We start from the raw sequence: 16,869 nt of genomic DNA, 5'->3' as shown, positions 1-16,869 counted from the left end.
GGTGAGATGTCACACTGCAACGCTCCAGCGATCCCACCAGCAACCTGACCTGGCAGGGATCGCTGGAGCGTCGCTACACAAGTTGCTGGTGAGCTCACCAGCAACCAGTGACCAGCCCCCAGCGCTGCGTGGAAGATGCTGCGCTTAGTAACTAAGGTAAATATCGGGTAACCAACCCGATATTTACCTTGGTTACCACCGCACGTGCAGAGAGCAGGGAGCAGCGCACACTGAGCGCTGGCTCCCTGCTCTCCTAGTTACAGCACACATCGGGTTAATTACCCGATGTGTGCTGCAGCTAAATGTGTACAGAGCAGGGAGCAGCGCACAATGCTTAGCGCTGGCTCCTTGCTCTCCTAGTTACAGCACACATCGGGTTAATTACCCGATGTGTGCTGCAGATAAATGTGCACAGAGCAGGGAGCAGCGCACAATGCTTAGCGCTGGCTCCTTGCTCTCCTAGTTACAGCACACATCGGGTTAATTACCCGATGTGTGCTGCAGCTAAATGTGCACAGAGCAGGGAGCAGCGCACACTGCTTAGCGCTGGCTCCTTGCTCTCCTAGTTACAGCACACATCGGGTTAATTAACCCGATGTGTCCTGCAGCTACATGTGCACAGAGCAGGAGCCGGCAGCACAGGCAGTGAGAGTGGAGGAGGCTGGTATCAAAGGTAAATATCGGGTAACCAAGGACAGGGCTTCTTGGTTACCCGATGTTTACATTGGTTACCAGCCTCTGCAGAAGCCGGCTCCTGCTGCCTGCATATTTAGTTGTTGCTGTCTCGCTGTCACACACAGCGATCTGTGCTTCACAGCAGGACAGCAACAACTAAAAAATGGCCCAGGACATTCAGCAACAACCAACGACCTCACAGCAGGGGCCAGGTTGTTGCTGGATGTCACACTAAGCAACATCGCTAGCAACGTCACAAAAGTTGTTCGTTAGCAGCGATGTTGCTAGCGATGTTGCTTAGTGTGACGGGGCCTTAAGCTAAAGCTGATATAAATGTCTTCCCTGGCTATCTATTGCTGATTTAGGGCGCCCACTATGAATGATGTGTCACTGGCTGTCCTGATAAGGTGACCGAGATAGAAAGGAGTCTGAATACCTGCAGAAACCTGACATGTCAATGTATTGTTCATAGTTGTCAGATGTACAACTGATCATACAGAAGGGATGACAACCCCCATCTGTAAAGACACATGGCGGAGCTTTCATGCCTTTATCGAATCAGGGGGCTCCGGGGTGACGTCTGCCTCCCTTGTAATTATCAGGAGAATGTACATAATGCAATATATTTTGGTGTCTGTTTTAGAGTATTGCTATGTCAAACAATAGAAAAAGACATCTAATGACTAAGGGGTGCTTCACACACAGCGAGATCGCTACGGAGATCGCTGCTGAGTCACGTTTTTTGTGACCTCATTAGCGATCTCGCTGTGTGTGACACTGAGCAGTGATCTGGCCCCTGCTGTGAGATCGCTGCTCGTTACACACAGCCCTGGTTAATTTTTTTAATTGTTGCTCTCCCGCTGATAAGCACACATCGCTGTGTGTGACAGCGAGAGAGCAACAATCCTGAATGTGCAGGGAGCAGGAGCCGGCGTCTGACAGCCTGCGGTAAGCTGTAACCAAGGTAAACATCGGGTAACCAAGGTGGTTACCCGATATTTACCTTCGTTACCAGCCTCCGCAGCTCTCACGCTGCCAGTGCCGGCTCCTGCTCCCTGCACACGCTAAGCTAAGAGGTGTGCGCTGGTAACTAAGGTAAACATCGGGTAACCATACCCGATGTTTACCTTAGTTACCAGTGTCCGCAGCTTCCAGACACCGGCTCCGTGCAAGCGCAGCGTCGCTTGCACGTCGCTGCTGGCTGGGGGCTGGTCACTGGTCGCTGGTGAGACCTGCCTGTTTGACAGCTCACCAGCGACCATGTAGCGATGCAGCAGCGATCCTGACCAGGTCAGATCGCTGGTGGGATCGCTGCTGCATCGCTAAAGTGTGAAGGTACCCTGACATGAATGTCCAGACAAATCAAACATCTCATCTTCACGGAGTACTGTAGTCAGGATTGGAAATAAAATTAAAATGCCCTTCAGAGCTGGTTTATGGCAATATTCATCTCTCATGGGTACTATTAATACATATCTGCCTGTATCATAGTGTCACTCTATAACTCCAGCATCTGATCATTCAGAAAATCTGATAATTTGGGAGCTCCAAGTCCCAAGGGGCAAATTTACTTGTTTTTGAGCAGAGCAGTGTTAAAAAAAAACCAAAAACATAAAGAGGAATAAATATCCTCCAAAAATGAATCATTTACTTACAGCAAAAAAGGGCAGCATTTGTACATCGCCAAGGCCAAAAACTAGTGCTCTAGCAGGATGCAGCTTTTGAAAGTGTGTGTGTGATTTGCTCCTCCTGCTCCCGTGATGCCTCCACCTAGTGGGGGCTTAGCTGCATCCTGCTAGAGCACTAGTTTTGGCTTGGGCGATGTGCAACTGCAGACCTTTTTTGCAGTAAGGGGTACTTTGCACGTTGCGACATCGCTACTGCGATGTCGTCTGGGTCAAATCGAAAGTGACGCACATCCGTCGCCGGTAACGATGTCGCAACGTGTAAAGCCTAGAAGCACCGATAAACGATCACAAAAGCGTCGCAAATCAGTGATCTGTGTAGTGTCGGTCATTTTCATAATTTCGCTGCAGCGACAGGTACGATGTTGTTCCTCGTTCCTGCGGCAGCACACATCGCTGTGTATGAAGCCGCAGGAGCGAGGAACATCTCCTTACCTGCCTCCACCGGCAATGCGGAAGGAAGGAGGTGGGTGGGATGTTTACGTCCCACTCATCTCCGCCCCTCCGCTTCTATTGGCCACCTGCCGTGTGACGTCGCTGTGACACCGCACAACCTGCCCCCTTAGGAAGGAGGCGGGTCGCCGGCCAGAGCAACGTTGCAGGGCAGGTAAGTGTGTGTGAAGCTGCCGTAGCGATAATGTTCGCTACGGCAGCAATCACAAGATATCGCATGTGCGACGGGGGCGGGTACTATCGCGCTCAACATCGCTATCATCAGCTAGCGATGTCACAGCGTGCAAAGTACCCCTAAGAGCGGTGTTCAGACTCAAATATTCTACTGTGCCCCTAAAATGGCCTGGTAACGTTAGTACATAAGTCTAGCCCCTCTGCCCTTTAGTGCGAGTTATTGTTGAGGAATTGTTGAGGATTAGTGATGGGCCAGCAGTAAAATGCTCTGGTGGTGCTCATTACTCGAGTCGAGCAAATCAGAATGGTTGGGAGGTTGTCTCAAGTAATGGGTATCATGGAAGTCAATGGCAAACTTGAGCATTTTTCCAGCAGACCATCCCAGGAGGTCTGAGGAATGGGGGGGGGGGGCGCGCGCAGTAAAATCGCTGACATGGATGGAAAAAGTGCTGGGATGCAATGGGAACAGCATGGGACAGATAGACAGATATCTGGACACATCTCTGACTCCCAGGTCACTGCTGAAAACAATGTTGTCAGAGTATTACGCTACTTTTATGGAGTGACAATAAAACATACTAAACTGGAGATTATATTGATTTTGGAGGAAAAATCCTTTCCTGTATACTGACTTGTATGTAAGGCAAATTTAACTAGATAGAAAAACTGCCATCTCCACCACTTAGGCTATTTGTCACGTAAAATGCATTGACATTCTGCTCCTTTTGAAAAATGCAGCATTTTACCATTTCAAATAAGGGGAAAAAAAAAATAGTGTGCATAAGATTTTTCTATTTTTTTCGCAATAGTAAGGAGTGTGACTCCTAGACTGGTAAAGCCTATGCATTAAGTGCAAGCCCTATTGAAAGGAGAGACTGCAATACACCCTGGATTACATGTAGAGGATGGCCTCAAAAAATATTTTTTCCCTATTTGGAAGGAGTGGGACTCCTAGACTGGTAAAGTCTATGCACCCTGTGCAAGGACAGCCAAAACTTATAGAAGGAGGAACTCCCAATACACCTTGGAAGACACAGAGTATGGCCTCAGAAATCATTTACATTTTGAGGGAGTCTTTGGCCAACAACAAGAAGTCCTGGTTTTGAGGCCACTACTGAGGGTACATCAAGGACCTTCTTCAGGTACCCAACTCAGATTTTGCTCCAGTTAAGGTGGGCAGCAGTTCCTCCTGTGCCAGCTCAGGGCATCAGGCAGCCCCAAAACTTCAAATAGATTGAAGCATAAGTCTCTCAACTTACTTATCTCCTTGGAGACCCTTGCCAATGAAAATTCATTAACCATGTGAAGAGAACTTCTCCAACCTGTCAATACAGTCCTTTGTACATTTATTCACACAAGAGGTGCATTTGGGACTTTCTCCCATTGTATTAATGCATGTTTATTTTCTTTGTTTTTACATGGAGTTGAGGCAAATCTGCTCTCTTAATGCATAATTTGATCCTGTGGGTTTTTAGTGTCACTGGGGGCGTAACAACTAATAGGCACATCCACCCGTCAGGTGAACATGCTGACAGGCTGACTGTTCTCAAAATGAACAAGGCCTGGATTGGCCCCGACTTCTCAACCCCAGCGGATGACAGCAGTGGAACATAAAGCCAATTCAAATGTTCTTTTTTTTCCTGGGTATATTCAGATTGCACCCCTTCCCACCCCAAAAAGATTATATGGTTCATGGTTTATTAAGTCTCTTATTTTTAATGGAAGTCAATGGTGAAATTGAGCATTTTTCAGGAAGATTATAAGGAAAAACTAGTCAGTACCCGAGCATCAAAATGCTTGTTAAAAGCACCCTAACACCGAACAGTTCACTCATCACTACAGGTAATACACAGCTGATAACACAATATGCACCAATCGCCATAGGCAATGTCACAGCTGACCTGCTCCTTCTCCCTACACAATCACCTTTCCACATGCTCTTTAGATGCTTTAATACAAAAGATAGGATCTGAGAATCTAGTGCTGCTAAGGTACATGTGGCTTTCCTGAAACTACAGTATGTTAGACTCTAATATAGCCCCAGTGGACAGCGTGAAAATGGCAAGATTCCTATTTTGAGAATAGGCTGTGGGGAGAAATAAGTGGAAAAGGGCGTTATCCAGACAATAGGTAAAGCGGTACAGCTCACCTGATGTGGGTGTGCGAGACACAACACTAATAGTGTTTCCGCATAAGAGTTAGCAGCTACTACAGCTCCACAGGATGGCTAGTCCAACTTATTATTCAAGTATTAGGAGATGCTGGTATCTTGCGCTGTCAGTTATAGTCAAAGAATTTCCAATAAAACGGCATACGAGGATAATGGTGGGGTTTAACCCCAATGCATTTCAAAGTACTAGAACTTCTTCATTAGGAAAACGACAAAAATCTGTGGTTCTCCTGATGAAGTTCGAAATATGTCAATAATAAACCCCACCATTTTCCTCATATGTTGTTTATTGGAATTTCTTTGAATATACAAAAAAAGCAGAGCAGGATACCAGCACATCCTAATACTGGACAATATCAGTTTTTTTGTTTTCATTTTTAATATATAGATTGTGACATGGAAAAAAAAAAAAAAACATTGCCAAACATTTTTGTAAAATACATTTTAAAGGGAACCCGTCAGGTGCAATATGAACCAGAACCACGGGCAGTTCTGCGTGGATATCGCTAATCACTGCCTAACTGTCCCAGCATCTAGTAGCATAGAGAAAGAGATCTTTAAATGTATTTTTTGCTTTTGTTTGTACTGTCTGTCAGTCGTGGTAAATATATGTAATTTTTATGTATTAATAAAGACTTTCCTATTTTTCCACAATTCTTTTTTCCATTGGCTTTCTACTTGGTACCTATATTATAAAATTGGAGAATTTGAAATAAAAGAGATCTTTAGAAAAAGTATTTCTAAAGATCTTTTATCATATGTTAATGAGGTCAGGGACTAGTTGTAAGGGTGTTACTCCCCCTGGCTAGTCGGCCCCCTTAGCATGTTAGTATGTTCCTGTGGGTGTGCTATCATGCTAACGAATGTGCAGCGTCAAAGGATGATCTCACTCACCTCTCTGCTGCCATCGCGTCCAAGTCCTGGATTTCTGCTCAGTGCGCATGATCCTGGACTTTCGGTCATGAGCACTACATGGGTTTGAAGCCAAGACTCGTACAACAGGCAGTCACGCGCACTAAACTGATGCCAGGTGTAAGCATCCCAGCTTCAGTGAGATATAGTGCGCATGACCAGAAGTGCTGGCGACTCTGGATCATGTGCAGTGCGCATCCATCCTCCACCGGCCGCCATCAAGTGTGAGGTATGTGCGTTGTCGCTGCGCATTCATTAGCATATTAGTACACCCACAAGGGCATGCTAGCATGCTATGTGGGCCGACTAGCCAAGGGGACGTACGCCCTCTGGACTAGTTCCTGGCCTCATTACCCTATAAGAAACAATCTTTAGAAATACTTTTTCTAAGGCCCTGTGCACACTAGAAAAAGGATTTTTCTCAAGAAATTTCTTGAGTCTGCAAGATTAGTGCACTTGCGTTAAAAAAACGCACCGAAAAACGCATGCGTTTACCACATTTTTGATGCATTTTTTCTGCAGGTTGGTCCCTGCATTTTTTTACCATTATTTATGGCAAAAAAATGCAGGTACCTGCAGAAAAGAAGTGACATGCTCATTCTTTTTCTCAACAAATTCTGCAGAAAGAATGTTCTTCAAAAAAAAACAAAAAAAAAACCGCAGTGTGCGTACAACTATTTTTTTTCCCATAGGTTTTGCTGGGGAATGTCTGCAGAAAGGTTATAACCATCTTGTCAAGAAATTTCTGCAGCAAAAACGCAAAAAAACTGCAGGTAAAAACGCAGTGTGCGCACAGGGCCTAAAGATCCCTTTATCAATGCTAGTGTATACAGGGACGGTTAGGCAGGGATTAGCAATATACACCCAGAGCTGCTAGTGGTGCTGGGTACATATTGGACCTGACAGGTTCCCTTTAACACAAAAAACTTAAATAAATCGATCATTTTCTAATAACACATTCCCTTTAATCATTCGCCACCTGCTCGGCTTTGGTGGTATTACACATTTGATAGCACACATTAATATTCTGAATAACTCCTACATATGGGGCTTCTTGAATATCTTATATTGTAACTGGACGTTTCCCGCTGCTGCAATGTAAACCTGACAAATTCAAGTTGTTTTGTGAACGGTGAACAGTTTACTGACAAGTGACTTCCAAGTCCTATAAGCAGAACCCCCAGGCTCGAGCTCTGCTTTTGTTTGTAATGAATAACCATTGGGGTCCGGTCGTGACTTCTAGCATTTTTGACAAGCATAGTGCCACATGCTCAGCCATTTTTACTCTCAAATTGGTAAACCTCTGGCAGCCCCCATTATACATCAGTGGTATGTGGGCCCACTACAGCATCATGGCAACAGTTAACAACCCAGCCTTATGAAGATTGAATTCTAATTAGCTTCCTATGGATGATCGGCACTGCGAAGTTCCATGTTGAGGCCTTTACTTCATTTTACAATTCTACTTGTGAACATACCTTTGATGGATTAAATGGTAACCCCAAACAGGATGACCCTCGAAAACCACATCGATCTAGATTGGATTCTGAAAAAAAAAGAATACGAATTTAATTGGTTTGTGTACACACTATTAAAAAAGCAACATTTTCGCAGAGATATTAGACATTTTTGAAACTGGATTTTGTTTGGGAGACTTTGTGAAAAATGACAAAGATCTTCAGAACTGTAATCCTTATGAATACTTTGATTAATATTTATCACAGGTTTGGAAAAACAGAAATATGGGAACATTCAAACAGAGTATAGATATTGTAACCTACAGGCATAGGAAATCCAACATGCTTGATGGTTCTTATCCCCCACCCAGTGCCGAGATCTTCTCTATGGTCAGCAGCTGTCTCCTGAATCCACTGCAGTCATCAACACTCAGCTTGGCCAAATATTTGTGGGCTTTTTTGTGAGAAAGCCACTAATAATTACCTTTGGCAGTGGCTTTGTCTTCTATGACAACAAAATGCCTGTATATTGACGCTGTTGGGTCAGAAGCCATAACACACATCAAATGGCCGGCTGGTCTCACCAAAATGGTCTTGTTCAGATGAATTAAGTCTAAGGGTACAGTCTCACTAAACGACATACAAGCGATTCCGACCACGGTATGGCCTGGTCAGGATCGCTGGTGCGTCGCTACATGGTCGCTGATGAGCTGTCAATCAGGCAGATCTCACCAGCGACCAGCCACCAGCCCGCAGCGACTCGTGGAAACGATGCTGCGCTTGGTAACCAAGGTAAATATCGGGTAACTAAGCAAAATCCTTAGCTTGGTTACCGGATATTTACCCTGGTTACCGCGCACACCGCTTAGCGCTGGCACCTTGCACTCATAGCCAGGGTACACATCGGGTTACTAAGCAAAGCGCTTCGCTTAGTTACCCGATGTGTACTCTGACTGTGTGCAGGGAGCCAGCACTGGCAGCCTGAGAGCGGTGTACGTTAGTAACCAAGGTAAATATCGGGTAACCAAGCAAAGCACTTCGTTTGGTTACCCGATGTGTACCTTTGTTTCCAGCGTCCGCAGCTTCTAGACGCCGGCTTCCTGCTCCTGCACATTCAGATTGTTGCTCTCTCACTATCAAACACAGCGATGTGTGCTTCACAGCGGGAGAGCAACGAGCAAAAAATGAACCAGCACTGTGTGTAACTATCAGCGATTTCACAGCAGGGGCCAGGTCGCTGCTTAGTGTCACACACAGAGATCGCTGAGAGGTCACTGGTGCGTCACAAAACCTGTGACTCAGCGGTGATCTCGCTAGAGATCTTGCTATGTGAGAAGTACCCCTAACTTGTACAGGGGCCTTATGTACAAGAAAAAAAAAAAAAAAAACAAAAAAAAAAAAAAAACACACAACTCAAAATGCTGCCACCCACTCAGCTGTGACTTGGATCCAAGTTTTCGGTGATTGATTACCAATTCTCTTACATCCTATGTATATTTGCAATCTAGATAACCATTTGATTGCAATTTTGAGTTGTCTCTAAGCGGTTTCACCACGTTTACTTGCCTTCAAGTCACTTATTCCATTTTGAGGAAATCAAACATTTTTATTGACAAAAGAAGAAAATTTGAGCGTTTGAGAAAAACGTAAGTGAAAGTGCAGCAACGTGTGTATCGGGAGAGACATTGCCGCGTGGGTAAGGAGAAGCCGGTAGGCAACTACCAAAATTGATTATAGTGATCGGTTTTTTATTTCAAACAATCTTTCCGATCAGTGTGATGGCCAAATATGTCCGGGACATTTATCAATACACGTCATAGCAATCGTAAGGACAACATTGGTAATGGTAGAACAACACCCGATTATTGTAAATTTTAGTGTGTGGAATCTAAATATCTCATCGGTTTATTCCGGGCAGATCCTGCTTTTCCACAAAATACTTGTCTTGGATTCTGTACTACAATCATGTATCGCAATAGAGAAAAGCATCTCTAGAAATATTTCCACGTGGACGACAAACTGGTGTATTGCACAGATGTAAAGGACTAAATGAGGTCAGTGGGTAAAGAACGGAACAGAGGCTCTTTATTGACACTTCAGAGAGAAGTTTAAAGTGTGCATTGTCCGACAATGAGACGTTCTCTTCCATTCCTATTGCTCCCTCTGCACAAATAAAATCCAAAAAGAACATTTGTGCCCAACAATAAGGAATCTATATAACTAGGGATTTTTTAATTGATAAAACAGACTGATCTATTTGTATGAAGAAATACAGTACATGCTGCTCTGTTCTTCTCAACTTTTGTTAATTCTTCATATTAAAGGGAATCTGTCAGCAGGTTTTTGGTAACATATTTGAGAGGAGCATGCCCTCCAATCCCAGCAATGTATCGCTTTACTGGTTTCTGCAGTTTTGATAAAAATCACAGTTAAATCTGCTGCAGATTAACCAGTTCTCTGAATGCTGAGCTCCTGCTGAATGGCTAGCACTTTTGTTTTGCTGCGCTGGGGCCCTGGGCTCAAATGCCACCAACAACAACAGCGGCAAAGCGTTTATATAGGTTTCCGCCAGGTTCTCTGGTTTTCTCCAACACCTCAAAGACCTACTGATAGGGAATTTAGATTGTGAGCCTCAATGTGGACAGCGATGATCACATCTGTAAAGTGCTGCAGCATATGATGGCGCTATATAAGCGAGTAAAATAAATACAACTCTTCCCACACAACTGATTGGCAGTTTTTGTGTACATTGTGAATAGGCAGATAACTGCCAATGAATGGTGGGGTTGGGGTTATAGAGCGTTCATGACTATGGAGGACTACATGGCAGCAGATTCACTAGTCCCTCTAGTAACAATCTGCTGATAAAACAGTGATTTTATTAAAAGCACAGCAAGAAGCACAGTAAGTGACACATTGCTGGAATCAGGTTCTCTGCCCTGTTTGCAGATAAGGTGGCAAAAAGCTGGTGACAGATTCCCTTTAAGCTTTACGATGTGTAAACAATAGTGCTGAGTGAGTGCGCGCCACTCTTTGGTACTTGATCACGTATCGGGGTGCTCAGCAGAGTATCGCGGGTGCTTGGATGTGTCGTCCGTAAAACAACGACCACAATGCACAGGCTTGCTTCTGCTTCACTGCATGTGACCAGACACCCAGGGAGAGCCACTTATAGTCTCTGAATGGCTCTTACTAGGGTTGAAACGTTCGGATGTAGTGGTGTTTAAAAGAAAAAAAAATGCAGGACATTACAGAAGCTTAGGTATCCATGGTTACGACCACTAGGAACTGTCACTATAGGGGTGGTCGCAACGAGGTATCCTGAGCTGTAATGTCCCGCACATAAAGTAAGAGACAAAGATAATTAGGAGAACTCTGCTACAGTCCTAAATGGAGGTATTTGCTAATATTATTACACCTACTATATTTTGGGATATGATCTTGCAGATAGGAAATGTGAATGAGAAAATGTGAATAGGAGACTCCTGACTCTCCCCTGACAAATGATTCTTGGGGAGAGAAGGATCTGGGTTGTTTGACCTCCTATGGCTGATCCTTTAGTTCTTAGGATAGAAGACAATAGCAGAGATGTCAGACAGCGGCTCTTTTATAGAGAACACAGGAGCGTTTGCCTAAGCCAAGCATTCCTGTGTATGGGGGGAGGGGGGGGGGAGATACCTTCCAAAATGTTATACACGTACCGTATGTTGGTGCTTTTACTCCTGTAATGCAGGGTCCCCAACTCCCACTAACAGTGCATGTTTTCAGGATTTCCTTAGCAATGCAGAGGAGCTGGAATCATCACCTATAGAGGTGATTATGTAACGCACCAGCGTCAGTAGCCGGGCTGCTGCTCGGATCCGCTTTGGCTCGAGGGGCCTCCGGACCCGGGAGGGGTCGCGCGGACACTCGAAATAAAAGGGTGCTATTTACAGGGGATTTTGTGTTTAGAGTTCAATGCGTGGTAACATAGAGTACCACCGCTGCTGTTGGGAGCGCCCGGTGGCGATGGGATGGCAGTCAGGTGTTTAACCCCTCTGTGGGTATGGGGAATGCCCCGGGACTCAGTGATGGTGAGAAGGGAACACCATTGGGGAGGAAAGGGTCACTGCATACTCAGTCAAATAACGCTGACACCGACAACTTGTAAACCGAAATTCTGAGCACAGCTGTAGCAGGGAGGGAGCACGCTTGGATCCCATGCCGGTGGTATTGCTTGTTAGCCTGTGACCTTTCCCTCGTCACTTTCTTCACTAGTTGGCCCCTGTAGTATAGAACTAGTCAGGTCCCGCTCACCCATATGGCTAATGGAGTGAGCTTGCTCACAGAGTTTACGCTTGGGATTTTCTGGACTATGTATTGGGAAAGTCCTATCCCCCTCATTGCGCTAGTACCCCGATTTTGGAGCGGGTGGAGGACGAATCTTGAAGTCTTTGCCCTCGTCAGGTAAATTACTAGGACTCTTGAAGCTACTTCCCGGCCTAGGGTGCACGTACCCCACCGTGCCCTGGCCCCTCCCCGAAGATGGCTCAAGGCAGCCGGCTGCCCTCCTTGGCAGTTCCGTGCCCCTTGACACGATCCCCTGCGACCGGGGTTCCAGCCCAACGTCTGCCACCTAGTAACTGAGGAGCCCGGCTCCTAACCTCCTCCAACTGACTTGTGACCTCTCCTCACGAGAGTCACCTCACAACTGACTACTCCTGACACTCCTGACCCTCCCCAACCAACCCCCCAAGTGGGCGGCCCTATTCCCTTCAGGCTACCCATTGGTGTGTCTGGTGGGTGTGGTGCAGAGCATTTCTAGGATTTTTGATTGGCTTGTTCTTAGCAACACCAACGGCCAGGGACCCGTAACCAAGGAGGAGATGGACACCATGCAGAAGGGCAGATTGCACAATGTCCTGTGATGACCTGATAGGCCAGGGCGTCACAATTACATTATCACCTGTGCAATACTAAGGGAATCCTGAGAACATGCCCTGTTGGTGGACCTTGAGGACATGAGTTGGGGAACACTGCTGTAATGTACTATTACCCTGAACCCAGTGTTTTGTATCCTAATCTTCCACAGACCATAAATAGTTTTTAATTTGTCATCAACATAACTGAGGTATTATAATTTTGCAAGACAGAATGTAGTATTGCCATTCCAGTGGCATACAGTGGAGGGGATGGCTTTGAACGATTTAGATGACACAATTGCAGCATTTGATAAGTTTAAACTCACTCTGTAAGCACAGAATGACTGATCAAACCAAGAACAGGAGCTCAGTGCATCATAGCGGGGCCAATCATTTAAATTCAGCTTCCCACCTTCTTGTTTGCCATCTGTCTCCTCCCTTCTCTGGCTTTATCTAGCCACAGCCATCAAATAAAGAAGGGGGGATTGAGGGAATAGAAGCAGGTGAGTTGGGGTGTTGAAAGTGCATTAAACTGATTAGCCCCGCAATGATACATGAGCGCCTGTACCTGGTTTGATCAGTCATTCTGTGCTGACCGAGTCCTTTTAAAGCAGGGGTGGGGAACCTTTTTACTGCCGGGGGCCATTTGGAATTTCCTACTAACCTTTGGGGGCCGCACAACATTATCAACCTGAAAAATAACCCTGCTATAAATATATAATATAATATAATATATATAAACGATTAATTAACTCACCCCTACTGTGGAGGCTGGAGCTGCTTCTCTTTGGTGCGATTGTGATGTTCGGTGATATTGATCATCTTGTTTCTCACAGCTGCTTTTCCAGGTTTGTCTCTGTCTGCTGGAGATGCTGGGGGCATACACATCACAGGAGGGGCCGGGGCGCATAAATTACAGAAGACACTGGGAGTTTATATCACAGGAGGGGCTGGGGCACATAAATTACAGGAGACACTGGGAGTACACATCACAGGAGGGGCTGGGGCATATACATCACAGGAGGGGCTGGGGCATATACATCACAGGAGGGGCTGGGGCATATACATTAGTAGGGGGCATGGACAGCCCTGGCGGTGGCACAGACATGACTGGGGACACGCACAGCACTGGGTGGTAGCACGCACTGCACTGGGTGGCAGCACTAGGGAGACAGACAGGTCTGGGGGAACATAGACATCAACAGGAGAGCATAGAAAGCAGTGGGAGGGTACAGACAGCAGTAGCGAGTTAAGAGCACTGAGGGGTGGCACACAGCACTGGGGAGCATGGACAGTATAAGGGGGGCACAGACAGCACTCACCGTGGCATGGACAGCACTGGTGGCAGCATGGACAGCATTAGGTGGTGCGGACAGCACTGGTGGGGGGGCATAGACATCACCCAGGGAGTACAGACAGCACTAGGGGGCGCACGGACAGCAGTGAGGGGTTACACTGCGCTGAGGGGGTACACAGCACTGGGATGTACACAGCATTAGGGAGTACACACTGCATTAGAAAGTACACACAGCATTAGGGGATACACACAGCACCTGGGGGTACACACTGTACTAGGAGGTACACACAGCACGAGGGGGTACACACAGCACTGGGGGGGTACACAGCACGAGGGGGTACACAGCACGAGGGGGTACTCACTGTACTAGGGGGTACACACTGCACTAGGGGGTACACAGCACGAGGTGGTACATACAGCACGAGGGGGTACATACAGCACGAGGGGGTACATACAGCACGAGGGGGTACATACAGCACGAGGGGGTACATACAGCACGAGGGGGTACATACAGCACGAGGGGGTACATACAGCACGAGGGGGTACACACAGCATTGGGGGGTACACAGCACTGAGCGGGGGGGGCAGCGATGGGTTGAGTATTCGCAGTGAGGGGGAGGGAGAGTCACACGCACACAGCACAGTTTCGGGAGGCTGGTAAACCTGCTGCAGCTCTTCCGTGTGACTTTATCGCAGCGTGCTGCTTACCCGCCCACCAGAGCACACAGGCCGGGGATAAGCCTAGAATGTATGGGCTGCAGTCAGGTCCTGGAAGTCAGGATCTGGAGAGAGCCCGTACATTCTAGCATCTACCCACAGGGCATCAGGCAGTGGGATTTAAAGGGCCGGCAGCCGGTAAAAGCGCGGCTGCCACCAAAGCACAATGGTCCCCGGGAATGTGCCCGGGGGCCGCATAAAAAGTCGTCACGGGCCGTATACGGCCCGCGGGCCTGTGGTTCCCCACCCCTGTTTTAAAGGGAATCTGTCAGCAGGTTTTTGCTACTTCATCTGAGAGCAGCATCATGCAGTAAGAAAGACCCTGAATCCATCAATATATCACTTTGTTTAGTGGGTGCAGCAGGTAGTTCTTAGCTGTAGGATGAAGCAGAGTTGAGAAATGTAACCCTGACCAATTGTCCATTGAGTGTAAGTTGCTTTTCAGAGGAGGGGGCATAGTTAAAAAATAAACCCCTTTAACCCATTAACCCCCCCCCCAAAAAAAAACAAAAAAAACCCAAAACATTTAATCCTTAAATGAGAAATATTGGAGCCCTGAACAGGTCAAAATTATAGCAGACTTACTGAACGTCCCTTTTGACTTTGCTGTGGTTTAGGTGAGGGAACGAGTCAGCGACTTATAAAGAGAATGCCATGTATAAATTGTATTACTGGCTCTAGAACGAGGAGCCATAAATCAGGGATAATTAAAACGCAGTGACACGTTCCTGCAGGAGTGGGGACACCTGAAGAGGGGGCGCACCGGTCACTGTGTGCTGACTCAGGATCTGAGCCTAAGTCTGTGCTCTGCGCTCAGCGTGTTAACTCCAAGAATGACTGCAAGACATCGGTCATCCGCAGACTGCGGAGTCAGCTCAATTTATTTTGCTCACCTATTCATTCTCCTTCAAGAAAACTCAATTTAGGCGTCTCGGCTGCATTGACTTGTATGTAGCAATGCCAGCAGCAGAAACGGATGCAATAGCATTAAAATGACATCCAAGTGACAACTATCACCATCAGCAACTTCATTGTACCTTTGAAACAAAATCTTTGTAAAAAGAAGCCGGTGTAGCAATGATCTGGCTTTTCTAACTCCTGGGGATCACATCAAATTATACATTACTGCCCCAAGGGAAATGTATCATTACACCGGTGCGATATGCTGACAGGCTGGTTCCCTGTTCAATAACATGTGACCGGATCTTGCCGCGAGTCCATAGGAAATGCATTGAAGTAAAACGCATTTGTGCCGGACCCAGTTTTGCGGCAAATTACCGCTGATGTGAGCGCGGCCTAATGGAGGTCCAATTGGGAATATGCTGTTGGGTAGTAAGGCTCGTATAGCAGTGACCAGGAAAAGCGGTAATGTCTTCACACTCGCTCAGTGCCTTGGGTCACACAACCATGTAGTATTATATTTTTTTGTAGACATTAAAATGTATCACTACGAGATTATTATTTTGTTCCTCTGAGGTTAGGTTCACACGACTGATTTCTCCAAATAATGGAAAAACGGTGGGATGACTTTGACCAGATTGGCATCAGCTTTTTTGTGGACACAAATAAAAAAAAAATGAAAAGGCTCGTAACTTTCTCCATTCTGTAGACTTGCATTACCCAGTTTGAACCAACACTCAAAATCAAAATCAAACAGTTTTCCATCATTTCTTCGGACTGGTTAATCCTAAAGAAAAATAATAAAAAAAACGGACACATACACAGACCCCTAAAATATCAAAAGTCCAAGTGTCGTCTGTGAAAACTAAGGAGAATAAGGTTTATGGCACACCTGAAACTATGGGTGCTCAAGAAGGGTTTCTAGAATCATAGAATATTAGAGTTGGAATGGACATCCTGGGTCATCTAGCCCATTCCCCTGCTCAAAGCAGGATTCACTAAATCATCCCAGACAGATGTCCGTCCACCTGTGCCCCATTTCCTTGGCTGCCTCATCTCTGCAGGCCCATGCCCCCGTTGACTATCGCGGCAGGCAGTTGCAGGGGCCACAGATCATGTCAGCGATTTATGTCAGATGATTAGTTTGCCGGCGCTGCGCGTGCAGAGTCAAGCTCTCTGTGCACAACGTTTCCAACGCAGCCGTAGCCGTCCGCCAATCAGAGGTAAGCAGCTGAGGTCAGGTAGTTTCCATTGGAGGAATAATTGTGAACAGAGCGCTTGACTCAGATCGCAGCGCCAGCAAAACAATCATTTGACAAAGTGCAGAGAGTGGCTGCGGCTTCTGCACCGGCCTCGATAATCAACAGGGGCATGGGCCTGGGGGCCGCACAAAGCAGCCTATGGTGGCTCACCTGATTCTATAGGTTTTCTATGGGATTCAGGTCTGGAGAAAGTGCAGGCTATTCCATTTGAGGTACCACCATCTCAAGCAGCTGTTCCCTAATGATGCAACCTTTGTCGTCCATGA

At 46.4% G+C, this 16,869-nt stretch overlaps 1 protein-coding gene across 1 annotated transcript in view; it reads right to left on the bottom strand.

The window, feature by feature from the left end:
• PGGT1B (protein geranylgeranyltransferase type I subunit beta) overlaps window positions 1-16,869 on the bottom strand; it is a 74,561-nt gene that overhangs the window by 32,582 nt on the left and 25,110 nt on the right. Inside the window, exon 3 of the mRNA XM_075324996.1 lies at window positions 7,548-7,615. Coding sequence (XP_075181111.1) covers window positions 7,548-7,615 — 68 coding nt within the window. The remainder of the gene's footprint in view (window positions 1-7,547; window positions 7,616-16,869) is intronic.

Source organism: Anomaloglossus baeobatrachus, chromosome 1, assembly GCF_048569485.1.
Source record: "Anomaloglossus baeobatrachus isolate aAnoBae1 chromosome 1, aAnoBae1.hap1, whole genome shotgun sequence".
Taxonomy (NCBI): domain Eukaryota; kingdom Metazoa; phylum Chordata; class Amphibia; order Anura; family Aromobatidae; genus Anomaloglossus; species Anomaloglossus baeobatrachus.
Note: the sequence above shows the minus strand (reverse complement) of the source record. Positions and strands in the feature narration are given on the sequence as shown.